This window comes from Salmo salar, chromosome 28 (genome assembly GCF_965601325.2).
Source record: "Salmo salar chromosome 28, fSalSal1, whole genome shotgun sequence".
Classification (NCBI taxonomy): Eukaryota; Metazoa; Chordata; class Actinopteri; order Salmoniformes; family Salmonidae; genus Salmo; species Salmo salar.
This window is the reverse complement of record NC_138318.1, coordinates 23658960-23676568: the sequence shown is the minus strand read 5'-3', so window position 1 is coordinate 23676568 and position 17609 is coordinate 23658960. Positions and strand designations below refer to the sequence as shown.

Here is a 17609-nt window from a genome sequence, read left to right as displayed (position 1 = left end):
AGTGAGTATAAGCAATGCCCACTGAAAAAAAAGCGGGTATACGGTTTATACCTGTGTATAGTGTCATGACGTTGGCCTGTGGGTAAGGTTGAAGACCCCCCCCCCCATAAATACCTTTCTCCCTTCCCCTCTCTTTCTAACCCTACTGAAGGACTTGAATAGCCTGTGTTAAATATAGAGAGTCTGGGAACATCAAACAAATGGGGAAAAGGAACCATATTTTGGTAATAAAACCAGTTGGAAATATGCTTGGGAACGTAATGAGTATGGATGTCAGTTCGGTTGTCATCTGAGACATTATGACTGATGACAGGACGACATAAACTGTACCTGAGAAAGTATACACCCTCTAGTTATCAGAGTAACATGGAATTGTTATGCAATTGAAAGTTTGATATTGAAATTGTTTGTTAGGAGATTAAATGTAATTTTAGCTTCCAAATGAGAGAATTGGGTTTTCATAAGGAAAGTGCCCTGCTTGATCAGTGGCCCACCCCTGTGAAGAGACAGGGGTTATAAACGATGAAACTCATCCTTCCCCCTCTCCACTATATAAGCCTTTGACAAAAAGATAACCATTGTTCAAGTACGTGAGGTTTGCAGCCTCTACGTTAGAAGGACACACGTCAAGTACAGAACTAAGCCAACCTCGGCGTGAGCTTTGGTGGCGAATGGTATGAACTTTGAGCTTATTCACTACAGAAGTGACACTTCCTAGCCGTTGAGTTAGCAGCGGCCGCTGTAGACGTGGGCTAGGAAAGGACGGACGACGGAGCCAGTCTAACAGACAGACGAAGATACCACCACGTATCCAATGTACCACCAGAGACATTCTTCCGAGGACAGGAAGATCTGTTGGCCAACCCGTCCAGCATCTACGACCAATCTACCGAAGCGCAGCTCAGAGTAAATATTTATTGCATTTTCCTTTTCCAAATGGGCGGTAATTTAGAATGCATAAGATAATGTATTTACGATAGCATAGCTGCTGTTTCTTTGTTCCTAAGTCTTCCCGCTCTTTCATTCAAGCCCAACCCCCTTTCCTTTGTGTAACCAGCCATCATACAGGTTCCGTCCACCGGGATGTTTTCTGTATGACATCATTTGTATTCTGTGTATTTGTAATTCTGTGTGGTTAGTTTATTTAGCAAATAAATAATTATACCCAATTTTACAGTGCCTTCTCCACTTGTTAGCCCAGAGTATACTCTGCTTCCTAAGAATTTAACATTGTTCAATGATCCGAAAAGGGTCTGAACAGACATATTTGGCGCACCCTGTGGACTCTAAAACTAGGCCGCACGTTTGGGTAATTTCGACATTTGGAGCCCCCGTGCGAGGAATCTAAAATAGGATGACGCTTTCATTTTGATTCAGCCTATATAAAATTGAAAAGCAGATTACATAATATACCAAGTTTATTATATACATTATGGGAATTGTAGACCGGAATTATTGGTGCGTGTGTGCTCTGGAGAATCGCCTCCGTGTTGTGCTCTGACGTAGGCAGTGGGTAGCATAAGCTATACAGTTGTGTATGAGGGCTGATAAAGCTATCTGAGAAATAGCGCGTTTGGCCAAACGCTGGGCTATTTCTGCCTCGCGCGTTTCAGACGCGTGTTGGCTAGGTCATTATTAATTTCTCGAGCGAGGACAAAGAGCCAGCCGATTGAAATTTAGGAGAGATTAGCTTGACCAGCGATAAGTATCTCTCTGTCTCTCTCGCGTTTCGATGCGAGTAGACCACGGTGCATTTCGTTGTTTGCCGCGAGTTCCGGTTAAAACATCGTCAAATATCGCCGAAAAGGGTTTGAACATAATACGTTATGAGTAAAACCTTTCCCTTGCCAAGGGAATCCTATGTTATGCTGAAATATGCAAAAAGTAGGATTAACTTGCTCGAGATGCTAAGCTAACAAAAGGGAAAACAGCCATTTTGTTTTGTGCCACATTGTAATTCATCCGACTTGCGGAACTGAAGTCCCGCCCTGGGTACTTCCGTTTGATTTCAGCGTGTGCTAGCAGGGACCTCTGAAGAGTCACCAGTACTTTCCTGCAAGAAGAATTAGTCAGGTGACACTCAAGTCGTTACTCGTGATATCCAGACGGATATCGATGTTTTATTCAATTGAACTAATAAGTGAAATTGCCAGATTTACATTCTCAAGTGGATCTTTTAAATAATATCCAAATTGATGAGTTTTCTAAATGAGACATTGTAATCTTTTTTCCACATTAACCTAGATGAATAAACCTCTCAGGTTAATTAAAGTTTAAATCCCAAATAGCCTATACAGGTTTGATTTATCATTAAAATTGATCAATCAGTAAAATTTGGTTTTTGCAAAACCCATTCAGTAATCCAGTACTGACAGAAGTCCCGCCCCCGCGGGAATCCCATGTGGCTTCGGCCCAAGGAAGAAGTGTACCATAGTGGGGAGTGTTCCCAACATTTGAACTACTGTTTACACTTATGATATCCAATCAATGGAGATTGTATGGATTATCATCTCATTCAATTTAACAAGTTAAATTGTTGAACATACCTTAATGTTCTTGCAATCAAATGAGACACTTTTAAACTTCCCATATTAACCTGGATGAAGCAACCTCTCAGGTTAATTCAAGTTTAATACCCAGATAGCCTACCCAGGTAGGATTAATCATTGGAATTGATTAATTAATTAAATTTGCTTTTGCAAATTCATTCACGTCCAACTTCCACATTACTGGTACAGTACTGATGGCTCATCAACATCTATGAATAGATTAAACTTGTCTTTGCAGCTTCCAATGAATTCCAAACCCAAACATTGAAAAAAAAAAATAGGAAAATTTTTCCTCTAATAATGTGCAAACTACCAAAGGAGGTGGTCACCACTCCTCCGCTAATTAGTGAACCTCAACCCATAAAAGGATCGATCTCTGACCTTAGCAGGGATACCAACCCTAATTATGACATTAGCGAAAACACAGCCGAAATTGCGAACGCTCTCCAAAATCAACCATCAAACACAGGCTTTGTGACGGTTCTCTCCACTTTAGCACTTATGTATCGCCATCAAAGGTTGGCATCGATCCAATACCACAGTGCACAGCTGAAACACGTGCAAGACATGGCTAACATGAGGGCAAAGGTGGAGAGAACTGAGCAACTATTGACAAAAGCAGGAAATGAAAACATTCTGCTAGTCGAGGAACTGCGTTTGAAATCGGAAGAATTAAAAGTAATTGCAAATACTTATGACGATGAACGAGCACAAACTCTCCAACAAAATCATCGTCTGCAGGAACAACTCGATTTAGCCAAAACTAAATGCGATGTAGTCCACGCCAAACTAGATAAATCTGTCGAGTTATCTACAAACAGGAACGCGCAATTTGATAACATGCAGGCAGTTTTGTTGAACGTTACTCAAGGTAACAATGTTCTACTCCAAATTCTGCAGACCAAAGACGATCAGTTGATGAACACAATGACAAAGTTGGATGACAAATCAGCATAACTTATTGAAGTTGCTGACCAAATGAATGATGAGAGAACTCAGGTGATGAGGATGGAAATATTGATTTCTAAGCAAGCAAAGGAAATCTCATCACTGAATCTCTCGCTCCGTACTCGAGACCTCTACCTGCAAACCATGACAGATAAGTTTGAGACCGAAAGGAGCAGGTGTGACACTCACATGTCCAAAATTGGTACTCTAAGCGCTCAAGTGGACTCTGCAATGCAGCAGAAGACCACCCTTAGGTACCATCTGGAGGAAGTCCAGAATGGTCACACTCTACAGCATGACTACCCATCCAAGCAACCGGAGTCCGGTACTCAAAGGAGTGAAGACGATAGGTTTCAGACATTGCCTCCATCATGTGTCCCTCAGTCTTCTCCTCTTGGCCATTCGGCACTGAGTAATATGGAGCCTCTTGGCCAACAAAGCCAAAGCTTGGCTTCTCCTCTTGGCCTGTTGGCCCCAATTTCTCCACAGGATGAAGCCAACCCTCTCTGCCCGCTTGGCGCGGAATACCTTGACAAACTCGTCAAGAATTTCCCCACCTTTGACCCCGTTCCAGGTCAGCCAAACGATACTGAGACGTTCCTAGCTGACATAGAGGACGCGTTGGGTGGCTAACCGAATGCTACGGGTTCTGACAGGGTTTACCTGTTGAAGTGAACGTTGAATAGACACGTGACGAGGTTCATTCGCATACAACAGCAACACGTGCTAAATGACTACGCTAAACTTGCCACAGCTTTGAAATTAGAATTCAGTGATTCTGCGACTCGCAAACACGACAGCTCACTGGCTAACACGGTCAAACAAGCTCGGAACGAACACCCACAAGCTTTCTATCATAGGCTTCGTTCAGCTTACTTTGGCCTACTCACGGAAACAGGAATGGAAGAGCTGTTACCATTCAAACAAATGTTTCTGTCGAACATGTATCCCACCTTCATTACCTACTTGGGCCCTGCAGCCCACGTTGGCTTGCCTATCTTACAACTCAGAGAGCTTGCAAGCACAGCTTTTGAGGCATCAAAAGCTCGCAACGCTAAGAGCCCTGACCACTCGGTTTTGAAGTTTGACCAGGAGCACTCACTCCAGTTAGAGGGTGCATTATCAGGTATTGGAGCGTCGAGAGCTGACGCACAACAACAGTTTCTACCACGAAACCATGATTCCAATAACCGCCGCGGTCGAAATAACTGTAAAGTACGTCGCCTTCAAAACGACTACCGCTACAATCGACCTGTTCGCTACGTTCCTGCACCCAACCCACACAAAGTGTCAAAACAAAGGGTTGAAGGACGATCAAAACGTAGACCAATGTTCTCCAGAAGTTCCACTACGTGAAGAACTAAAGCGAGAACAATTTGAGAAAAGGGTAAAAGATAAGTCACAAGGACTAGACGGGGAATTACTGAACACCAGGTCCGCAGAAATTAACACCCATAGCAAGGACGTTAAAGTTCAAATTTCTCCCGCTCTCATTCAAGACCCTATCCAGGGCCCGCCTGATCAAGAAACAAGCCCCCGGGCTTTGTCTGTAGACTCTGATACAAAAGTTAAGAAGAAAAAGGTCAAACGCTTCGTTAAAGCCAAGCCCACTCAAAATCGGAAAAGTCAATCTGCTTCCACCTTGAACAGAAATGGCACATCACGTCGTTGCGAACGACCACTCCACTTTGTGGGGAATATGTCCACTAACCACGAATCTAAACAGCCATACCTGGGAACAGTCCTGGAGGACTGCTTAACTTGTCATGCGCTAATTGATTCGGGTGCGACAATATCACTCATCTCTCAAACATTGTTTGATGATCTCAAAAGGGCTTTGAAGCCTACTAAACGTTGGTTAAAAGTGGAACGATGCGAAACTACACTTCGAGGGGTCACTCAGACTACCTCGCCTCTCACATTGAGAGTCATGCTGAAACTACAGTTCAAGGACGTATCGCTCGTTCACCCTGTGTATGTTACCAGCCTCGAAACTGTACCCCTGCTACTTGGAGCACACTTGATGGATCGATTACTCCCATTGATGGATTGGGAAACCAACCAGGTATGGTCACAGGCCACAGTGCCTTCTCCACTGACCACACTGTCTTCCCCTAACGCTAGCTGCAACGCAGTCATTCACGAGGGGTATCTGTCGAAAGCACCCCTTGGGAAAAAGACGTTTAGAAACCTCTTGGTGCAGAATCCGATCCAAGGAGATATTACGATATCTCGACACATTCCATCAGCCAATCTGATTGACCATTCTTTTCATGATTTCGAGCCAGCTGTCTCTGTGAATGAGCAACTTCCCTCCTCCTTGCAGTCCTGCAATACGGTAGTTGAGATAAACTTCTCTTGCCCTTCGGACACTTCCGCAAGCACTGCGGCCGTCTCAGCAAGAAAAATATTGATGCGCAGAGTACACTCTGCTTCCGATGATACACCTTCTGCTTTGTTGGGGACTGTCACCCCTTACAATGACACTAATGGCGTCAGTCCAGCAACTGACCCGATGACTCCCACTGGTGAAACACTTTGCGATATCACAGACCAATATCCTCGTCTCAGTTTGCAGGTACTGAAGGGGTTGCCACACGCGGACGCGGTGGTGACTGACAGACCTCGACAGCCACTGAGGGTGTTGACGCACAAACACCAAGAGATTTGGTTGAAAGGTTACAGCCATTCTCATAATAACGCGGCCACTGACAACTCGTACATAGGGTCTGAGCTTTTCGTTTGCGCCTCGGACACCAACACCACCCGCTGGTGGGGGGGTCCCGAGACACAAAGGGGGGGAATAGTAGCCCAGACCCATGATGAGCCTCACCGAGGCCGGTGGGGGGGGTCGAGACTACGGACAACGCCGTACGAGGCCACCAGAGCATAAATCAAATCTAGTTGTAAACTCCCCTATGAGAACAGTGAGGAGCAGACAGGCCCCTAGACGGGGATATTATCTTAGAACACATCTAAGATAGTACTGAGGTGTACCACACTGGTCGTAAAGGAAGTCCAATGGACTTGTCCACCTCCAAAACAAATGGCAACAATAATCATTCCTTGCCATGTGTAGGTTCAACTACAACTAGTAATATGCTCCAATCATGTGTTCCGGTAGATAATATTTCAGAATAAATCGGTAGGACAACTGGACCCCTTGAATACCAGTACCAATACCACAGTCAGTCCAGCAACACTCAGTAAGAGGATTAGTAACCTTACAAGTTAAATTGCTATTGATAATAGCGACATAGGAGTCACTCAGAGTGCAACACGGGGAAGGGAATCTCCATTGCACTCTTCCAATGGTTAACACATGCCACTAATAAATAGAACACTCCGTTCAGGAGAAAAGTTATTAGAAGTCACGAAGCATGATCACACCACGTACGACTGGTCTAATACTTAGAGTACTTCCGTCGTGAGGTTAGCTCCTCTGTGGATAACATAGCTATGAAATAGACTTCATACCTACCGCCACTACAATAGTGGAAGACACCGTGACTTGTAGAAAACTACTACAGACTCCCTTGACACCAATTCTGACTGACCTCCAGGCATTGACCTGAAAATTACCTGACTACGTCAGACTCATTCTGAACAAGTTGTAATCTGCCAGGATACTTGGTTTTCTTCCCTTGACATGCGCGATTGTGTAAGCATAAACGCACATGCACAACGGAACATCCAATTAGGATTCATGCTAGGATCACTTAAGGGTCCAAGCAAAATACCAGCCTTAGTAAATTTGAACATTTACTTCTAGGCCTTTGACTCTACAGCACTCACCAGTTTTCTAACCAGAAGTCCATAGGTCATCCCTGTAGACTGCCCAAAACTAGTGCCTTACAGCTGTAGACTTATCATATAGTTGTCAACTTAGGATAGTACCCTAAGCGCCACCCCGCAAATTAGGAAAGCCCTAAATATGACATTAGACAATGCCATGATAGGGTCATTTTGCCAAGACCATGGACGTAGATAGAATACAGTCCAATTAGATGATTAAGGTGGCATAACTATATTTTGTTTTGTTTATGCTTTCATTCATTTTGTTTCATTTTCTTCAGCACATAGAAAGTGATAAAGCCATAAACAACTCCCCCATACAACCATCAGTTAGTGCCACAACGCCACTCATTTGGGAGGAAATATAATGATATATTTCATGAGTGTGTGTGCGTGCGTGCGTGCGTTGTTAACATCTGCCTAAGTTACTGCCCAGATATTCCAGTCTGGATGACCAGACGACGGGTCCGGAACGGCGATCCCAATCCGGACATCCGCTGCCGAGCCATGGAACGGACTTCTTCATTTGCAGAGACCCTACCCGGGTCGACCACCAGAGGGGGGACTGCAATAGCAACCACCAACTGGACATCTGCTGCCCAGCCTTGGAGCGGACTTCTTCATTTGCAGACACCCTACCCGGGTCGACCGCCAGATGGGGACCACAACGATGATCCACAACCAGGACAACCCACGTTCATTTTTATGTTGGTTTACAACATGCAGGCTAATCGCAAGATTGAACCCAACATGGGGGGACTGTCATGACGTTGGCCTGTGGGTAAGGTTTATGACCCCCCCCATAAATACCTTTCTCCCTTCCCCTCTCTTTCTGACCCTACTGAAGGACTTGAATAGGCCTGTGTTAAATATAGAGAGTCTGGGAACATTAAAAAAAATTGGGAAAAGGAACCATATTTTGGTAATAAAACCAGTTGGAAATATGCTTGGGAACGTAATGAGTATGGATGTCAGTTCGGTTGTCATCTGAGACATTATGACTGATGACAGGACGACATAAACTGTACCTGAGAAAGTATACACCCTCTAGTTATCAGAGTAACATGGAATTGTTATGCAATTGAAATGTTTGATATTGAAATTGTTTGTTAGGAGATTAAATGTAATTTTAGCTTCCAAATGAGAGAATTGGGTTTTCATAAGGAAAGTGCCCTGCTTGATCAGTGGCCCACCCCTGTGAAGAGACAGGGGTTATAAACGATGAAACACATCCTTCCCCCTCTCCACTATATAAGCCTTTGACGAAAAGATAACCATTGTTCAAGTACGTGAGGTCTGCAGCCTCTACGTTAGAAGGACACACGTCAAGTACAGAACTAAGCCAACCTCGGCGTGAGCTTTGGTGGCGAATGGTATGAACTTTGAGCTTATTCACTACAGAAGTGACACTTCCTAGCCGTTGAGTTAGCAGCGGCCGCTGTAGACGTGGGCTAGGAAAGGACGGACGACGGATCCAGTCTAACAGACAGACGAAGATACCACCACGTATCCAATTTACCACCAGAGACATTCTTCCGAGGACAGGAAGATCTGTTGGCCAACCCGGCCAGCATCTACGACCAATCTACCGAAGCGCAGCTCAGAGTAAATATTTATTGCATTTTCCTTTTCCAAATGGGCGGTAATTTAGAATGCATAAGATAATGTATTTACGATAGCATAGCTGCTGTTTCTTTGTTCCTAAGTCATCCCGCTCTTTCATTCAAGCCCAACCCCCTTTCCTTTGTGTAACCAGCCATCATACAGGTTCCGTCCACCGGGACGTTTTCTGTATGACATCATTTGTATTCTGTGTATTTGTAATTCTGTGTGATTAGTTTAGTTAGCAAATAAATAATTAAACCCAATTTTGTATTGCTGATTCAACTTGTTAGCCAGGGTTCGTGAAGATAACCAAGAATTTACAACTTTCATTATGAGACTGAAAATAAGGTAAGGGTTAATATTGACTGCTATCGATGTAAAATATAAATAGGTCTTTAAGAGTTTATTCGGAAGATAACGGTTCTATAAACACTCTTCCGTGGTGTCCCGACTTTCTAGTTATTTACATTTACATGATTAGCTTAATCAGGTAATATTAATTACAGATAAAGAATTTTATAGGTTAGCATGTCATATCACTTAATCCGGCATAGCCAAAGACACGACAATAGCCTCCACTACACCACTGGCCCCTTGTGTTTTAATAGAAGTGCACTCTTCTACATGAGTGCGCTGGTATTATGGTCACACACTGAAGACCTATAGGTTTACCACTGTACTAACCTGTCACACACTGAAGACCTATAGGTTCACCACTGTACTAACCTGTCACACACTGATGACCTATAGGTTCACCACTGTACTAACCTGTCACACACTGAAGACCTATAGGTTCACCACTGTACTAACCTGTCACACACTGAAGACCTATAGGTTCACCACTATACTAACCTGTCACACACTGAAGGCCTATAGGTTCACCACTGTACTAACCTGTCACACACTGAAGGCCTATAGGTTCACCACTGTACTAACCTGTCACATACTGAAGACCTATAGGTTCACCACTGTACTAACCTGTCACAGACTGAAGGTCTATAGGTTCACCACTGTACTAACCTGTCACACACTGAAGGCCTATAGGTTCACCACTGTACTAACCTGTCACACACTGAAGGTCTATAGGTTCACCACTGTACTAACCTGTAACATACTGAAGGTCTATAGGTTCACCACTATACTAACCTGTCACACACTGAAGGTCTATAGGTTCACCACTATACTAACCTGTCACACACTGAAGGTCTATAGGTTCACCACTATACTAACCTGTCACACACTGAAGGTCTATATAGATATAAAGGCTGTTAAGATACTGTATTAATGTTTTAAGAAAGGAGTGGATATATTTGGCCTGGCGAAGCAGTGACTGAATGGAAGCTGATAATTTTACGTTTTTTTACTCTGCTGGTCTCGGGAAGAAATTATGAGTCCTCACTGTCTTAGACAGAGTCAAGACCGAGTACAAATGTATCCAACACCGAGACAAGAATGAGACACCCAATATGCGGTCTCAAGACCGGATTCGAGTCTCGAGTACCACAACACTGATTGGAATTGTGTCCCGATGGGAGTGTAATACATTTAGACTGGGGCTGCGGTCGGATTCGCCAACCTTCTCCCCTAAGTGTGTTCACTCCTTCACTTCCCAACATGGATTTAAAAGCAAGTCTGAAATATGCTGTAAACTCCCTCCAATCCTAAATCGATGCTTTTTAAAGCCGTAAGGGGGAGGAAAGAAGTGCACACTTGTAGAGGATGGTACTACAGAATGATACTAGAGAATGGGACAGCAGCCTGGATGAAGGCAACAGGATGGAGGGGAAGGGAGTCATGGGTACAATCATTCTCACCTTCCACGCGAGACTCCAGGAACTTATCCAGCTCTGTATCTTTCTTCACCGCCTCCTCTGACACTTTAGGGCAGTTTGGCAAACACACCAACACAACACTCATGTTATCCCGACTTCCCTGTGGTGGAGCGGGGAGAGGGATGGAGAGAGAATCATTACATGTGGGGGCTCTTAACGCTGATGACAAAACGAGAGAAAGAGCTTCTAAATGAGCTTCCTTAATTACTGCAACAAAACACGCTAGACAATTGTTTACATTTCTACATGTTAAAATAACACACACACACGGACATACACAAACACCCACACTAGCCTCACTGTACCTTGTGCAGGCAGGTGTCCAGCACCTGGTTGCAGACCTTCTCCAGGTCGTGGGATACCTCCAGACGGGACTTGACAAACTCGCACAGCTCCTCGTTGCTCATCACGTCCCAGATACCGTCGCAGGCCAGCACCACAAACTCGTCCTCTGGGGCCCTCGCAATCTCAAACACCTCGGGCTCTGGGGACACCAGCTGCTCCGTGGCACCCCTCCCATCCACACACTTGTAGTCGTAGTCTCCCAGGGCCCGGGACACGGCCAGGGAACCATTCACCCTCTGGATCATTACCGAGCCGCCTGCGTTCTGGATCCTCTCCTTCTCCCGTGGGTTGCAGGGCTTGTGGTCAAGCGTGGAGAAGCAGACGTGCGCGTTGCGGTAGAGCACGGCCCGTGAGTCACCACAGTTGATGAAGTAGAGGTGCTCTGGCGAGAGCAGTACGGCCACGGCCGTCGAGCCGCTGCGGTCCATGCCGTTACGCAGGTCTGAGAAGTTCCTCATGTGCTCGTCAATGTTCAGGAAACCAGTGCGGATCCCCGTCTTGACCGCATCCACGGTGGGGGCTGGGGTGACACCTTCAGGGCCCGGGGAACCCATGCTGTGGGTGATGATGTGCCCCAGCAGGTGTTTAGAGGCATAGTTAGCCACGCGGGAGCCGGCATGGCCGTCGTAGACAGCGAAGAAGGACCAGTCATCCAGGCCATGGGGGAGACCCACCATAGCGGTGTGAGCGTCCTCCATCTCCACCCGCCAGCCCTGCATGCTGCTCAGGCCATAACGGAGGTTGTTGCCCTCACCGTGGGCATTGTGCTTCTCCGTCTTGGGCTTGTCCAGGAACGCCCCCATGGCTTAGGCCACCACCTGGGGACAGGAGAAGAGAGGAGGAGAAAGGGGGAGGGAATGATGAGACTGGTTAGTTTGCACAAATATAAACACATAATCTCATTTCACTTCTGAGATGGGCCTATCTAAACAGAGCAACTGAAAACAGATTGTATTCAATTCATGTTGATAAAAGTTAAATGGCAACAGTAAGTGAAAGACGAAAACACCACTATAGGAGTTAACAGTTTGTTTCCTGATGCCTCCCACATTGCATCTGCTGTGGTGTCTACGGAGAATGTCTATTCAGAACAGAACACATTTGTCTTTATAGCAACCAACAACTAAACCCACACAATGAGATTATAACACATTGACTTAGTTGGCGTGGATGCCAGACTGCATTCAGTGTTGCACTCAGTATTAAATAAAAACAAAATGAATGAGGAAAAGTCTGAAATGTACCCTTATCATGTAGAAATCTGATTTCTAGACGGAACAAAAATATACATGCAACAACTTAAGATTTTACTGAGTTACAGTTCATAAGGAAATCAGTCCGTTGAAATAAATTCACTAGGCCCTAATCTATGGATTCCATATGACTGGGAATACAGATATGCATCTGTTGGTCACAGAAACCTTTTAAAAAAAAGGTAGGGGACTGGATCAGAAAACCAGTCAGTTTCTGGTGTGACCACCATTTGCCTCATGCAGTGCAAAATCTCCTGCCATAGAGTTGACCAGGCTGTTGATTGTGGTCTGTGGAATGTTGTCCCACTCCTCTTCAATGGCTGTGTGAAGTTGCTGGATATTGGCGGGAACTGGAACACGCTGTCGTACACGTCGATCCAGCGCATCCCAAACATGCTCAACAGGTGACATGTCTGGTGAGTATGCAGGCCATGGAAGAACTGGGATATTTTCATCTTCCAGGAATTGTGTACAGATCCTTGCAACATGGGGCCTGTGCATTATCATGCTGAAATATGAGGTGATGGTGGCGGACGAATGGCACGACAATGGGCCTCAGGATCTCGTCACAGTAACTCTGTGCATTCAAATTGCCATAGATAATATACGATAGTGTGAAAGGGAAAAACATCCTGCACCTTGAAAGTCTTGGAGAACGTAAATCCACCATTAGACGTCGAGTTATCACCTCGCCAGATCAGACACTCTATAGAACAACATTCTATTAATGAACTGAGTTGGGGTGGGATCGAAAAAGTTAATCTACCACGTAAAGCTGGTGACTATGACAACAGATTACTTCAAAGAGAAGCCATGTGGATATATCAATTCAATTGTGCATCTCCACATGGTTTAAACAAAGAACTAGATTTCACCTCCTTCCTATAAGCCACATTTAGGCTGTTATACAAGAACACTGTCCATATCAGATTTTACATATCATTTATGGTTTGGCCCCACGTTTACGAACGGCTTTACCTGATGTCCTCTCTCGTGAATTGATATGAAGTATTTAGGTGAGTGGACAGCTGGGGTGGTTGATTTGTGAATTTCTCTTCGTGCCCGCTCCCATAGCCTATAATTCTGTATTTCTTTGTGACTAATTTGCATACAGGTAGACCAGAAAAGCCACATGCCTGATTGGCAGGTGAGTAGCAACACTGATTAGAACCACTTGCTGCTCATCTGTTGTTCTTTACAAATGCTGTTTTGAATTCAAATAAAAAATTTACCTACACACTGAAGAAGGCTGTAAAGCGGAAACGTCTGTGTACGCTATCCCTGATACAGTGAAAATAATTAAAAACATCAAATAATTAAGCTTTATGTGACATCTTTTCAAGTGCGAACCCATTACAACTTTTTGTTGATCTTTTATTTCAGCTCATGAAACCAACACTTTACAAGTTGCGTTTTTATTTTTGTTCAGTGTAGCTCAGAGTATTAGAGACATTTCAGAGAGAAGCACCCCACCAGACAGTGATGGAGACGGGGGAATAGTGCATTAAATCTAAATCGCCATAGGGTAGAAATATAAATAAAAAAGAACTTCTCTGCTTTTCAACTCGTCAAGTACAGATGACCGTATTTAGTGTTAGTAACTATTCTGTATGGTGTTCTGTTGGCTGGGTGAGTATGGATGGGGGTTAGGGGAGCTGAAGCCATTGTAGGTCTTGCTGTAACACAGATTAAACCTCTCACCCTGCAGGATGACAGGATTTTCTCTACTCAGACAACCTGGCTCTTAAAGCTCTGCTAGGAACACAACATTTCAAAGTAAATTGCACTGCCAGATTACTGAGTACTTACCACATTGCTTTTGCACTACGAAAATGTCTCCCTTAGTGTTTTGATGGTGGGCAGGCTGCGAGCAGGGCAGGCCGCTGGATGTCTGAAGCCTGGGGCTTGAGTGGGAAGAGCTGCCTGGCTTTGAGAGACCAAAGACTGCCATATGGTTTGACAACTATGAACAGAAATGATACCTAATACCTAACTAGCATAATTGCAGCAACAATCACGTGGAGGCCTGGCATAATGGTATTCCAGATGATTTCTCAAACCATTGCGTCAAAATAAAAGGTTAAAAAAACTACCTGGTAAGCTAGCCTAAATCAAGAGCACCTCAAATATCCTGTTAGGGTAGGGGGCAGTATTTGCACGGCCGGATAAAAAAATGTACCCGATTTAATCTGGTTATTACTACTGCCCAGAAACTAGAATATGCATATAATGATTGGCTTTGGATAGAAAACACCCTAAAGTTTCTAAAACTGTTTGAATGGTGTCTGTGAGTATAACAGAACTCATATGGCAGGCAAAAACCTGAGAAGATTCTGTACAGGAAGTGCCCTCTCTGACCATTCCTTGGGCTTCTTGACTCTCTTTATTGAAAATTTAGGATCTTTGCTGTAACGTGACACTTCCTACGGCTCCCATAGGCTCTCAGAACCCGGGAAAAAGCTGAATGATGTCTTTGCAGCCCCTGGCTGAAAAACATTAGCGCCTTTGGTGGTCTATCAGAGGACAATGAGACTGAGGCGCGTGCACGAGGCCACCCCATGTTTTTATTTTCTCTCTCTTTGAACGTAAACACGGTTTCCCGGTCGGAATATTATCGCTTTTTTACGAGAAAAATGGCATAAAAATTGATTTTAAACAGCGGTTGACATGCTTCGAAGTACGGTAATGGAATATTTAGCATTTTTTTGTCACGAAACGCGTCGGGCGCGTCACCCTTCTTTACACTTCGGATAGTGTCTTGAACGCACGAACAAAACAGAGGATATTTGAACATAACTATGGATTATTTTGAACAAAACCAACATTTGTTATTGAAGTAGAAGTCCTGGGAGTGCATTCTGACGAAGAACAGCAAAGGTAATAACATTTTTCTTATAGTAAATCTGACTTTGGTGAGGGCTAAACTTGGTGGGTGTCTAAATAGCTATCTACTCAGAATATTGCAAAATGTGCTTTCACCGAAAAGCTATTTTAAAATCGGACATAGCGAGTGCATAAAGGAGTTCTGTATCTATAATTCTTAAAATAATTATGTTTTTTGTGAATGTTTATCGTGAGTAATTTAGTAAATTCACCGGAAGTTTGCGGGGGGTATGCTAGTTCTGAACGTCACATGCTAATGTAAAAAGCTGGTTTTTGATATAAATATGAACTTGATTGAACAAAACATGCATGTATTGTATAACAATGTCCTAGGATTGTCATCTGATGAAGATCATCAAAGGTTAGTGCTGCATTTAGCTGTGGTTTGGGTTTATGTGACATTATATGTTAGCTTGAAAAATGGGTGTCTGATTATTTCTGGCTGGGTACTCTGCTGACATAATCTAATGTTTTGCTTTCGTTGTAAAGCCTTTTTGAAATCGGACAGTGTGGTTAGATTAACGAGAGTCTTGTCTTTAAAATGGTGTAAAATAGTCATATGTTTGAGAAATTGAAGTAATAGCATTTCTAAGGTATTTGAATAACGCGCCACGGGATTCCACTGGCTGTTACGTAGGTGGGACGATTTCGTCCCACCTACCCTAGAGAGGATATCTAACTTTTATTTCACCATCTGTCCGGTGTAGGCCTACACTGGGTGCAGGCAGTTCGCTGGAAGTTGGGTATGTAGTAGGGCTGGGAATTGCCAGGGAACTCACAATACTATCATGATACTTAGGTGCCAATACGATATATATTGCAATTCTCACAATGTATTGCGATGGGCTCCCGAGTGGCACAGCGGTCTAAGGCACTGCATCTCAGTGCTAGAGGCGTCACTGCAGACACCCTGGTTCGATTCCAGGCTGTATCACAACCGGCCGTGATTGGGAGTCCCATAGGGCGGCTCACAATTGGCCCAGCGTCGTCCGGGTTTGGCCGGTGTAGGTCGTCATAGTAAATAAGAATTTGTTCTTAACTGACTTGCCTAGTTAAATAAAAGGTTAAATTAAAATAAATAAAGATGCGACACTGATTTTATTGCGATTTGATGTTCCAAACATATTGCAAACCATATGTCTGCTGCAGAGGGACAAGAGAGAGTCATGAGAAAACACGTTTTAATCAGTCATGGAAATAAGTGCTGAAAACAAATTGTCTCAGATACAACCAACTAGCGCAAAAATAATATTGCGATTGTCAAAACGATTCTGTTTTGGAGGAAACAATGTTGTTGGAGGGGCAACAAGGCCAAACTATCTAAATCCTTCCATTTGAATTAGAGGACCAGAGCAGTGCCTCCAATCGTAGTTTTGCCTGAATGTTCTTTTCAGAAGATCAGACATTATGCCTGTCAGGAGAGTAGGCCATCTTCGACTGGACCTGCATTACTGTGGGCATACAGCAGCAGTTCCAGGTCTCTACCACTACAATATGGTGTAAACCCATTGTTGTAAAAACATATGGTCCTCTCTCCAAGTTAGCTAGTGATATCCAGAGACAGTCACAGGCCTACTCTAAGATTATGAATGGAGCAGCTTTAAGCTCCTTTGGCGAAACCTGACCGGTAAGAACATTACACGCACCAAGAATAGACTTGTGAACTAGCGTTCCTTCCAAAATTATGTATAAGCTAGGCTTAAGAGGTCAGACACACCGAGAAAACTGATGGCCGAGAGGTAATTAGCACAGTAGGAGGCCGTTCCTTCTCTTGCTAAAAAAAAAAAAAAAAAGACACCGCCTGCTGGGTACCTAACTGGTAGGGTCGAGCCGGCCGTTTCTACATATAGAATCGCCTGCCCAACAGTGGCCGACAACTTGACTTAAGGCAAATCAGAGAGCAAGGACCGCCGCGAGGGGAGCCAAAAGGAGTGACAACAAAAAGGTTAAGGCACTTTTCCCTGTGTAATTCACCCCATTTTCATCAGAATTGTTCTAACTAAAACAAAGCTGCCTAATACATATTTTTCTGGAACAAGTCTATACATCTAGCTAAGGAGTTGTGATCTTGAAGCTTTTTTGTTAGATTTGATAAATGTGCACTTGCTCATTAGTTAGCTAGCTAATGTTAGCTTGCCAACTGAGCCAGGCAGTCACACAAACTTCATTTGAAATTAATGGGCTGGTAAGTGCAAAAAATGCACACAGCACTAAATGTTTTAGCAAGCTAGCTATCTAGCAAGATGATAAATACATCATGTAATTCAGTCTCCATTATCCCATACTGACAGTCCCAGTTCACTTGCTAGCTAAAGTTAGCTAAACGGTTAGTATCACCATTTGTCAGTTACCACAACATAGTTAGCTAGCTACAACATTGTTAACTAGCTAACTACGCT

The 17609-nt window shown here is 44.0% G+C and overlaps 1 protein-coding gene across 4 annotated transcripts in view; it reads right to left on the bottom strand.

Moving 5' to 3' along the window:
* The window catches only part of ppm1ba (protein phosphatase, Mg2+/Mn2+ dependent, 1Ba), a 51441-nt gene that overhangs the window by 10974 nt on the left and 22858 nt on the right, over nt 1-17609 (bottom strand). For 3 of the 4 annotated variants that reach the window (XM_045710152.2, XM_082970522.1, XM_045710149.2), the window contains exons 2-3: nt 11035-11892; nt 10712-10829 (exon numbers count right to left, since the gene is read on the bottom strand). In XM_045710152.2, coding sequence (XP_045566108.1) covers nt 10712-10829; nt 11035-11877 — 961 coding nt within the window. In that variant the 5' untranslated portion in view covers nt 11878-11892. Of the gene's footprint in view, nt 1-10711; nt 10830-11034; nt 11893-14136; nt 14271-17609 lie in introns of those variants that run through there. The other variant, XM_082970523.1, reaches the window with a different exon arrangement.